This window comes from Centruroides sculpturatus, unplaced genomic scaffold (assembly GCF_000671375.1).
Source record: "Centruroides sculpturatus isolate CEXI.00-Female unplaced genomic scaffold, Cexi_2.0 scaffold30, whole genome shotgun sequence".
NCBI lineage: Eukaryota > Metazoa > Arthropoda > Arachnida > Scorpiones > Buthidae > Centruroides > Centruroides sculpturatus.
The window spans coordinates 619720-631624 of NW_019384755.1; the positions used below are offsets into that span (position 1 = coordinate 619720).

The following is an 11905-nucleotide window of genomic DNA, read 5'->3' on the forward strand; positions in this document are numbered from 1 at the left end:
GGTGGTCAAGTGTCATATCTCGCAAAGGATCGGATTTAATGACGATTTTACTTGTTAGCATTTACGATGTTTTATAAAACTCGTCTCTACCCTCAAAATTAAGTCTTTTTCTATTTTACAATAATTAAAACTATATAAAATTTTCATAACAAATTCTCTTAACATATGGCGCCACATACAAGTTTAGTTATTTATTTTGATTAATAATACAAATATTATTTTTTAAATAAAATCGCATAAATGTCGGGAAAGTTACACAACTCGTTGCTGGATTCGAGAACGATCCAAGATGAAACTCGACTATATTCCATATGTTTAACTACGCTATAGGATAAACTGTGTGTTACAGTGTAAGTTCTTATAACGCGCTTTCTCTAAAACTAAAACTTCAAAACTGTAGAAGTCCATGTACTGGAAATGCTAAATTGCAAGAACCTAACAATCTAATAACTGCAGTATTTAAATGTCAAGAAAACAGTCATATTGATTGATTATATCTGTTTATCTGATATTTGTATTAAGATTACGAAACGTGCACAAACGATAACACAAAGATCAGTAGATGTACGAAGTAATAATATACAGGAGATACCATATCACCGTTATTTGATAAGTGTTGCAATAAATAAAAGAGAGGTGATCATCATACTGAGAGAATGAAACCTTATACTAAATTTCTGTACTCAAATGCAAAAGAGGATGACAGAAAATATCGACAGAAATGCAAATGGCATCATTCGAGAGAAACGAAAAATGCAATGGATGATATTCAAAATTTCTAACTTATTGATATAAAACCGGAATAGGTTAAAAATTTTTGAAAGCGGAACGAAAATAATTCTACTAATCGCAATGTTTATCACGAATGACGGCAAAAGTCGTCAACGGAGGTGTTTTCACACTGTAGAGTGGTAGATTGACATCTTAATTAAAGATATCCGAGTTAATTCCTAGTTTTTCAGAACAATGCTAGAATAACATCTAGATATGCCAAGAATCGCCTAAAAAAGAAAAAAAAAATGATTTTACGACATGAGAGCAGACATTTTAACGACCGAAATGATTTACAACAAGCTTAATCACGTCATCGCCAGGGGAGCTTTGGTCGTTTCATAAAATTGTATGTCGAAAATATCGAGTGATGTAGCCTTGATCTTAAATTTTCTATGGCGCGTGTATTTACATTGCGTACGTTCTCTTGGAAGACTTTTAACAGATATTTTATCGAGGTAACAATGTATTAAATATTATATTTGTTTAAATGCTCTAACGATAACTTCTGTAAATAAATAAACATGTCGATTTCAATCTGGATACACGTGTTCATTGATTTTCGTCATTCGCTCGGCGAAAATTATTATATTATTATTATTTAAATAATTGGAAAATAAGTTTACAATATATTTTTCTTTTATAATAAATCTATATCAAAATTTTTCGCTTTAGGAAACTACAAGACGATTTTCTATTAGTAAAAGATGCAATGTTATCTTCTGCAAAGATATTCATGAAGGAATAAAAGACGTAAAAGATGGCTCAAAATTACTTGTTGGAGGTTTGCATTTTATTATTATTATTATTATTATTACTACAGTATTTTGATTATGCAACGTCTGATTTGTAATCAGAACATGCAGAGAATTACTTAATTATATTTAATATTAACTGTACTAAGTGTTAATGTATTTTGAGTATGAGATGAGGAGGATATTCCAATTTTAAACTTCAATGTAACACCAATTTGACGTCATTAATTGACGTCATAACACTTTTTCATGTACTTGATGCATTCTTTCTATGTTTTGCATTGTATTTTGAATAATTCATCACTTTCATGTTTATATTTTAATTGTGAAATTTTTTAAATGTTTTTTTTTTTTTTAGGTTTTTATTTTTAGTTTAGCATATTTTGTGGGGAATTTTAATGTTTACAGTTAATTCTAAAGTTTTGTTAGAATTAAAGTGTAAATATTTTCATTTTCTAATAATTACACCATGTAGAACCTTTTTAAGACTTTTAAACAAATCAATGAATAATATTTAAGTAAATATTAAAGATATAAATAAATATTATTGGATAACATTACTTAATGTTGATTAATTGAAATTAATTATTGCAAAATTAATTTCATTTATTTAAAAATGATTAATTAATATTATGTAAAAAGTGAGTAGAAATAAATTTACAATACCAAATACTGTCTCTATGATGTGCTGCTGTAATTTGTCTTATAATTAATTTCTAAAAAGTTAGCTGTAGTTTTTTGTCATGAAGACTATACTTTATTAATTTATTTGATCTAAAGAAAGAAATCAGATTTACATCTGAATTGCTTATTTAGATCATATGAATGCTAACATACATTTCAGTTCTAAATAGGGTAGAATGAATTATGATTTTTATCATTTTTTTTATAATACTTATTTATTGCTGTTTTACTTTAATATGAAAATTTAAGAAAACTTGAAATATAATCTTGAAAGTTGAACAAAAAACTAAATAAAAAAACTTAAAGATTAAAAAAAATTTTAATAAAATCATTCAATTTCAGTTTATTGTTCTGTATTCATTTAGGATTTGGACTTTGTGGAATTCCTGAAAATTTAATAAACGGATTAGTTGAAATAGGAGTTAGAGATCTAACAATAGTTAGTAATAATGCTGGAGTGGATGACTTTGGTTTGGGTTTATTATTAAAATCTAAGCAGGTAAGTCTTAAATGAATTTTACTTTTAATTATTTTATATATAAGTTTAGACTGATATAGATAACTGTTTTGTATCAGATTGGATACTGCTTTAATCATTACATAATAAAATTGTGAGGTATTTTACTTTTGAATAGCACTACCGTATTCACTTGAGTTATTAGATAAATTATATTTCTTCAATAGTTTATAGATTATTTAAATATTTCATTGTTTTTATAACAGTAATCTGTTTTACATTGTTTTTCATCTCTTGGTTTTGTTATATGGAGCTATTGACTCTGAACTATATATATTTAACCTGTTTTAAGAATAAATGTTATTATTTCTATTATTTTAGCATTCATTCCTTTTTAGATTGTAAATAACCTGATATTGTTAGTGAGAAAATTATTAGTTATCACAAAATTAGCCTGACTTTAATTTTTCTTTTTCAAACATTTATCTTCTCAATTTGTATAAAATAATAATGGAAGTTCTAGTGTAAAAATTATTTATCTTTTTGTTTTTAAATATTTGTAATTAATTGTTTTTATTTTTAGAAATAAAGAATTTAACTAAATTACTTTTAAAAACAATCAAGACAAACATTGCATTCACCAATTTTCTGTAAATGTAGTTAAGGATAACTTTGCTGGATTTTAAACACTTTAATGAAAATAATTTATACATAAATGTTTATTAAACTTTTAAAACTTAATACAATGAAAAAATTTCTAAACATAAAAATAAATTCTTTTTTAAAAGATATTAATATTTTTTCAGTTTCATTTTTTGTCACTTAGAGAAAATTGGACATATTATCTATGTTTCAGTCTGTAGAAATTTTCTGTTTTAAGTTTAAGAATATTTTGCTTTTACTTTTAAAATTATAATTTTTATTGCATTCATTCTATAGTTAATTTTTTTTTAAATTAATGTACCTACATATGGCCTGTTTTTAGATTCTCAATGTTTTCAAAATTGTGAATTCAGAGATTACCTTCAATAACAAATCAAGACAAGATTTCTTTATCAATTTTAAGCATGAAAGTCTGGAAAAAATGTTTGCATACAAAATTTCATTTCAGCTTTATGTTTATAAACATTTATTTCACATTCTTTGAAATATTTACCATTAATCTTTGAATACTAAGAGTTCAAATAAAATTAATTCAATTATTCATCATTTCATTGCTTAAGCAGTGAAATGATCAGTAAAAATAATTTCTTAAATATTGCAAACTATTAAATAGCCACAGGAAGAACAAGATTAGTTTTCCAATTTGCAATATTTTAATAATAAATTATTGCAGAGTTTGAATATTATCTTTCAATGTCCATATCTTTATCAGTTTACTATCAAGGCCGGATCATCGCATAGACATATGAGACAAATGTCTAGGGCCCGGTTTTTAGAAGGACCCGGTCAAACTGTCTATTTTGAAAAGATTTGTAAATAAGATAGTTTACTTTTCTGTTGGACAACTGTATATAATAAATAAAAATATACAGTATTGCTTTTTATATGGTTATAATGAATTCTAAAATCTAAAGAAAATGAACGTGGGTTGTTCAAAAAGTTCCCGAACTTTTTAAATAGCGCGCCTCCAGTTGGTTATTTTTTAATTCGGTTGGAGGCGTTGTGTCCGCGGAAACCTCCCGAGTAACATCCTTCAACCAGTTTGTTGATATCTTGTTTTGGTGATTAGTTACTGCCGTTTATGTGAAGAGGTGTTTGTGGGGTTCGGCGNTAATTTTTTTTTAAATTAATGTACCTACATATGGCCTGTTTTTAGATTCTCAATGTTTTCAAAATTGTGAATTCAGAGATTACCTTCAATAACAAATCAAGACAAGATTTCTTTATCAATTTTAAGCATGAAAGTCTGGAAAAAATGTTTGCATACAAAATTTCATTTCAGCTTTATGTTTATAAACATTTATTTCACATTCTTTGAAATATTTACCATTAATCTTTGAATACTAAGAGTTCAAATAAAATTAATTCAATTATTCATCATTTCATTGCTTAAGCAGTGAAATGATCAGTAAAAATAATTTCTTAAATATTGCAAACTATTAAATAGCCACAGGAAGAACAAGATTAGTTTTCCAATTTGCAATATTTTAATAATAAATTATTGCAGAGTTTGAATATTATCTTTCAATGTCCATATCTTTATCAGTTTACTATCAAGGCCGGATCATCGCATAGACATATGAGACAAATGTCTAGGGCCCGGTTTTTAGAAGGACCCGGTCAAACTGTCTATTTTGAAAAGATTTGTAAATAAGATAGTTTACTTTTCTGTTGGACAACTGTATATAATAAATAAAAATATACAGTATTGCTTTTTATATGGTTATAATGAATTCTAAAATCTAAAGAAAATGAACGTGGGTTGTTCAAAAAGTTCCCGAACTTTTTGAATAGCGCGCCTCCAGTTGGTTATTTTTTAATTCGCTTGGAGGCGTTGTGTCCGCGGAAACCTCCCGAGTAACCTCCTTCAACCCGTTTGTTGATATCTTGTTTTGGTGATTAGTTACGGCCGTTTATGTGAAGGGGTGTTTGTGGGGTTCGGCGAAAAATCGGATCCGCGGAAATCAGCTCTTTGAAAGAGCAGCGTTGTTCTGTGAAATTCTGTGTGAAACTCCGAAAATCCTTCACGGAAACTTCCCATGGGTGGGTGAAACTGGCCCCTGCTCCAAAAAAGCTCGACAAGTTCGCTCAAATGTTAAGATGATGTTGGCTGTTTTTTTCGATGCAAAGGGGGTTGTGCATCACAAATACCTATCTACAGGCCAGACAGTCAACACGGAGTACTACTTGGTGTTATGAAACGCCTAAGAGAGAGAATCAGGCGAAAACGGCCCGAACTTTGGAGAAGCGGCGAGTGGTTTTTTTTTCATCACGACAACGCGCCGGCTCATTTGTCCCTCAGAATTCGTGAGTTTTTGGCCAAAAACAAGACCGCTGTGCTCCCCCCTACTCACCTGACCTGACACAAAGAGACTTTTTCCTGTTCTCCAACAAACTAAAAAACACGCTCAAAGGAAAAAGATTTGCCACCATTCCAAAGATAAAAAAAAACGACGGAGGAGCTTATGAGCATTCCGGAAAAAGCGTTCCAGGACTGTTTCAAAAAGTGGAAACACCGTTGAAATAAGTGTATACGTTGCGGAGGAGACTACTTTGAAGGGGACCCTGACAAATATGTGAAGTATGTGAAGTATTTTTTTGTAATAAATAAAGTTCGGGAACTTTTTGAACAAACCCTCGTATTCTTATGTTTCTTCTAATTGAAAGTAAAAGGGAACTCCCAATAATTTAGAATTTTTTTTATAGCGATAAGAATAATATTAACTATATATACTCCAGTGAAATCCTGTGAAATATTATTAAATAATTTTGCTTTTATTTTTTATTAAGCAGCTGCAGTGTCCGTATGCGATTTAATGGAAATAATAGTAACAAAATTTATTAATTGAAAGAGCCGACAGGACTTTCAATTAATAAAATTAATAAAAGGACTCTGAAGAAGAAAATGTCTAGGGCCCCAAAGTGGGTTAATCCGGCCCTGTTTACTATTGCTTTTAATTACCTAAATATTTTTGAATTGCTTGCTAATGCTTCTACAGTATATATTTTAATAACAGGTATTCAATTTAATGTCATAGTAAAATTGCAATAGCTACAAGAACATTTTACATTTTAATATCTAGTTACATGCACCATTTTGTTGATTAAGAAATTACCTAAATAACACATTTACCATATATTCCCTTATTTAGATAATAAATTTATAAGAAAAACTGAAACTGGATTATAAACTAAAACTAAAGTATCTAAAATTTTAAACATTTAAAATTTCAGTATCTTTAAGAAGATATTTAATGCAAAAATATTAAAGGTTTATATAATATCATTATTTAATGTTATCTTATCATCATCATATATACTGATAAGAGGGCATTACATAATATTCTCTTATCATGTGTTTTATGTAATACAATTTTGAGAGACCATTATAAATATTTAAAAATTTTAATACAATTTTATATTTTAAAAATTATTCAACATTTTATTTTATTTAGTTTTAACCTGATTCTTCTTGTAATCCAAAAAAAAAATCATACTAATTTTATATAAAATTAATTTTTAATGATTTTTTGAAATTGAAAATTGCTAAATATTTAAATTTTAAATGAAATTTATTTAAGAATATATATTTTTGATCTTATACATTATCTGAAAATCAAATATGAGAGATTAGAAGAAGAAATATGTGATTATATGCCATTTCATTGCAAAATATTGGCAAAAACAGCTTATGACATTTCAATTGAGGTGGCAATTGCTTACAACTGTAATATTGGATGTGTTTTTTGAATCTATGGTTAAAGTTATTCAATATTTGTATATAGAGTGATCAAATATTTGTAGTTTCAATTTGAGTATCATCTTATATACCATAATATCTTTTTTTATACTTACTATTTTCCATACTGTAATCAATTGTTAGATGCTTTTAACACAACATAAATTGATGTACATGTTAATTCCAGTCTAAGTTATAATGATGAACCAAAGGCAGAAATTCTTATGAATATTCTAACGAGTCATGAATGTCACATGTTTTACATATTATATACCAGATGTGAATTCATTAGTAACTATCATTGATAGTTACAATCCAAGATTCCTATATGATATTGTCAATCTTGAATGTATATGTTTACATGAGTAACATGTAAAATTCTTAGAATATTTTTTCTCTAATGTTGTGACATGATAAGGTACATTATTAGTAAGAATAATTTAATTATCATTTAATAATTTTTATTATTTTAATTACAACTGTTATTAATACAGTAATCTCAAATATCTGAAAATAAAGCTTAAGTACTGCAAATTTAAAATATTAAAAACTGAAAACTTAATAATACATTTTATCTAATAAAAAAATGCACAGTGCATTACTTCTCATATTTTTTAAATGACTAACTAAATCTACAACAAGAAATACATCTTATCCATTCCCGATGTATTCTCTAGTACAAACTTTCTTGCTTTTTGACATTTAAGCTGCTCTAAAGTGTATTTTGAATATTATTACAGAATAAAACTTACTTTTCCTTATATTTTATATTCTTATTATATAAATAATAAAATATAAATTACTTATTAATCTTTACCCATAGAAATTTAATCAAGTAACATCAGCTGTTATATTGATAATGTAATAATGAAAATTAGTACTTTATCTTAAAAACGTTTTGAGTAATTTAATTTTGTTTTAATTTTTTGATGATAAAGCATATTTATTTGTCATTAATGTAATTTTTTTTAAATAATATTTAAAAAACACATTTAACTAAACCTTTAACTTCCAGTAACAAAAATTTTTATTGTAAAAAATTTCTGATGATTATTTTCGATCTTAACCAAGATCTGCCTCAGGTCATCATTCCAAAATTGGAATGCGCAGAACAAAAATTTTCCAATATATTTTTTAAACAATTAGAACAAAAACATAACATTGTAAAACAACAACAACAAATTAATTGGTGGTAAATATAAAATTAAACAAGATATATATATATATATAAGAAATAAAATAATAATAATTATTATTAATTTATATCTGCAATTCCCAGTTTTTTGTAAAAGCATTGCCAATTGTATGAGACACTTTTTCCGTCTTTAAAGTTAATACAATTGCCAGTCAGATTTGCCTTGGTCTGATGTGATCCCTAAGCCACATTACTTAAGCAATCATTTCAAACCAATCACATCAGGTCCTTAGAATCCTTGGAAATATACAAGGCTGACCTGACTGGCAATTGTATTAACTTTAAAGATGGAAAAAGTGTCTCATATGCTTGGCAATGCTTTTACGAAAACCAGGAATTGCAGACATAAATTAAATTAATAATAATAATTATTATTATTTTGTATATAATAGTATACCTAATAATATATCTTCTTTAATTTTATATTTACCACCAATTAATTTGTTGTTGTTTTACAATGTTATGTTTTTGTTCTAATTATTTAAAAAAATATATTGGAAAATCTTTGTTCTGTGCATTCTAATTTTGAAATATTGTTGATGACCTGAGGCAGACCTTGGCTAAGGTCGAAAACATTCATCAGAAATTTTTTACATTAAAAATTTTTGTTACTGGAAGTTAAAGGTTTAGTTAAATGTGTATATCAATTTTGAGAAGAAGGTAATTTTAATAATATTTAAATTAATTAACTTATATTTTACAGATTAAAAGAATGATTGCATCATATGTTGGAGAAAATGCAGAATTTGAAAGACAATATTTGAGTGGTGAACTGGAATTGGAATTTGTTCCTCAAGTAATGACAATTATTTGATGAATTAAGAAGTTATTTTTAGTCTTTATTATAATACATTAGAAGTAATTAAATTTTTGAATATTTTTGTTATAATCCTGGTTATTTTTAGAAATTTAACTTTATATTTTAATATCATTGTAAATTAATGTGATAAACTTTAAATTTGGGAGGTATATATTTAGTTATTCTTATATAATACTCTATTTACATTTACTTTCATTTTAAAAACTACAGGAAATGAATTGATTATTCATTTCCTGTATTGATTATATATATATATAATGAATTGATCATTTGTATGTATTGATTAAATCATAAGCTGTAGATTAACTGTAAGTGTAACTATAGATTAATCTTTTAAAATAATTTTTCTATTGGATAATTGATGCTACAGTAGAGCATCGATTATCGGACTCAGGTTGGTCGGATAACTGAAAAAATCGGATAACCAAAAAGAATGAAAAAAATACATTATTAGTATAGTATATTAGTATATCCCATGTAATTAGTATATTAGTATATCGCTATTAACCAACTTCGCGTTGAATTTTCATCGATGTTAAGCCTAACAAATTTTTTTTTAATAACAATTGTCACTATTTTATCATTAAAAATTATTTTAAAATTATTTTATTGCTCACAAAACCAACAACCACTCATAATTAGAAAATTAAGTTTCGTTTAAATACTGGCCTCCCTTCAATGGTCGAGCCGGTGTTGCCAGCTAAAACATGCAAAAATTTAACAAAAATAATATTAAAGTAGCCAAGACGTAGCCAAATATTGTAGCGCCACATCACTAGCAGACATTTGAAATTTGCTGACTAGAACGGTCGGTTAACCAATGTGACAGTTGATCAGAGGTCGGTTAATCGATGCCCTACTGTATATTCATTTAAAAAATTACTAATAATAGTTCAAAATAAGTTTTTATTAAATACTAATAATTAAATCAAAGTTATATTAAATTATATTTTATCAGAATTTGTAATTTTATTTTTATTTGTTAATGAAATTTCTCAATTTATTATCATAATTTCATGCAGATAACTGTCCTAATATGTACCCACAGAAAATTGCCAGAATGGAAATAAAACATTTCCATAATCTGCACATTGGTAGTGGACATTGAAAGCTTGATACCAGTTTGCAGATGTGTTCCAGACTGAGTCCAGACCTGTCATTAATCACACTAAAAGTATATCTTTAATACAAAAAAAGAAACTGTGTTAAACAAACGCAGCATGAAGCGACATGAACATAAACAACGCGAGTCCTGAGTGCGACTCAGACACATGTTAAGTAATAAATCACTGTCAAGCTGGAGAGTTCAAACTTTGACTTTAACACTCATATACAAATCCTTTAAATACTCCGGATTTCAAGGACAAAGGTGGATTTCAATTTCCCAAGTTCACAAGGTGATTTTATTCCTTTTTTCTGTGTTTGTGACATCTTTATCTCTGAAATGACATCATTGCTGTCTTCACTCCACCACCTTTATCATCATCCATCCTCCAACCAACCATTGTCCTCCATATACAGGACTTACCCACAAGCTCCCAGGCTGCCAACAACTTGAGAATCCAGCATTGAAGATCATCCTCTGAGTAGGAGCATCACTCTGAAAAACTTTGTAAGCCACCAATTTACATTTCAAATAAATGGGTTTAAACTGTAAAGATGCTTCACCTCAATATATCCAATACTACTACCCACATACAAGTCCCTTGACCATCCTGATGCAAGTTTAACTGATCCTCCCTTTCTGGGTCAGCAAACCTCACACGGTTAGAAGGTAACATCTTAAATATTAAAACATTGTATTTTTCTGTTTTACTTCTATTAACAGTTTGTTATAGATGTAATAATAAAGTAGGTGAGATGAAAAATGGGATACTGAAAACAAACTTCTCAATTATCATAAGTATTGAAAACACAAAATGGCTACCAAACAACAAAATTTTTTTTATCATATTGCTTCATTTCTGTTTTATTTATCAAGTAATACTGATAAATATTAAAATAGACTTGGAAAAATTAATTAGAAAATAAATTTAATCTCAAAAGTATCCAGTCAATTGATCAGCTCTTATTTGCTGCAGAGAACTTTACATCATTCATTCGTCATCATGCAATGAGTCTTTAGATTCACTGCATTTTAATAATCAGGTCACCCAATAAGATTCTTCCATACATCCAATTACTATTTGAAAAATGTTGGATGAAGATTTATTTTACTATTTTCTTCTAACTTAAAACTTGAGAGCTAATTGACCAAAGAGGTAAAGACATCAGCCTGTAACTCTGGAGATTTTTGGATCAAGTCCAGTTGAGAATTTCAGGAATTTTTCATAGATAATATATCCTGAAAATTTGGGATCCCATCCTTTACCACTCAGTCACTTTTTTATTGTAAGCTTAGCTAAAGCCATGTTGGGTATGACTAAAAACATACTCTTAATACCTACAGCAGTGGTTCTTAACCTTTTTATACTCGCAGCCCACCAAATATTTCATAATTTTTTTGTGACCTCTATTTTTTTAATAATAATTTATATTTGTTAAATTATCTATAATAAATTGATTTTTGTATTATTGCTTTATTTTTTTATATAATAAATGTAAAACATAGCTATTATTTCATTATCTATTTAAATAACATTCAAACTTCACAATTAAACATAAAAACTCATTAATTTTTAACAAAAAATAAAATAAGAAACATTTAAAAATTCATAGAAAAAACAAAAAAATATTCGAAAATAATTTAATGAGATTTCTTCTGCTGAATATCCTCAACTAATTTGTTAATTCTTGGTTCAATTGTTTGTAATGCTATCCG

General features: G+C 27.3%; 1 protein-coding gene across 1 annotated transcript in view; it reads left to right on the top strand.

Annotated features, from left to right (window-relative positions):
• Positions 1 to 935: 935 nt before the first annotated feature.
• LOC111628687 (succinyl-CoA:3-ketoacid coenzyme A transferase 1, mitochondrial-like) overlaps positions 936 to 11905 on the top strand; it is a 53595-nt gene continuing 42625 nt past the window's right edge. Inside the window, exons 1-4 of the mRNA XM_023372515.1 lie at positions 936 to 1229; positions 1447 to 1555; positions 2576 to 2709; positions 8968 to 9060. Coding sequence (XP_023228283.1) covers positions 1167 to 1229; positions 1447 to 1555; positions 2576 to 2709; positions 8968 to 9060 — 399 coding nt within the window. The 5' untranslated portion in view covers positions 936 to 1166. The remainder of the gene's footprint in view (positions 1230 to 1446; positions 1556 to 2575; positions 2710 to 8967; positions 9061 to 11905) is intronic.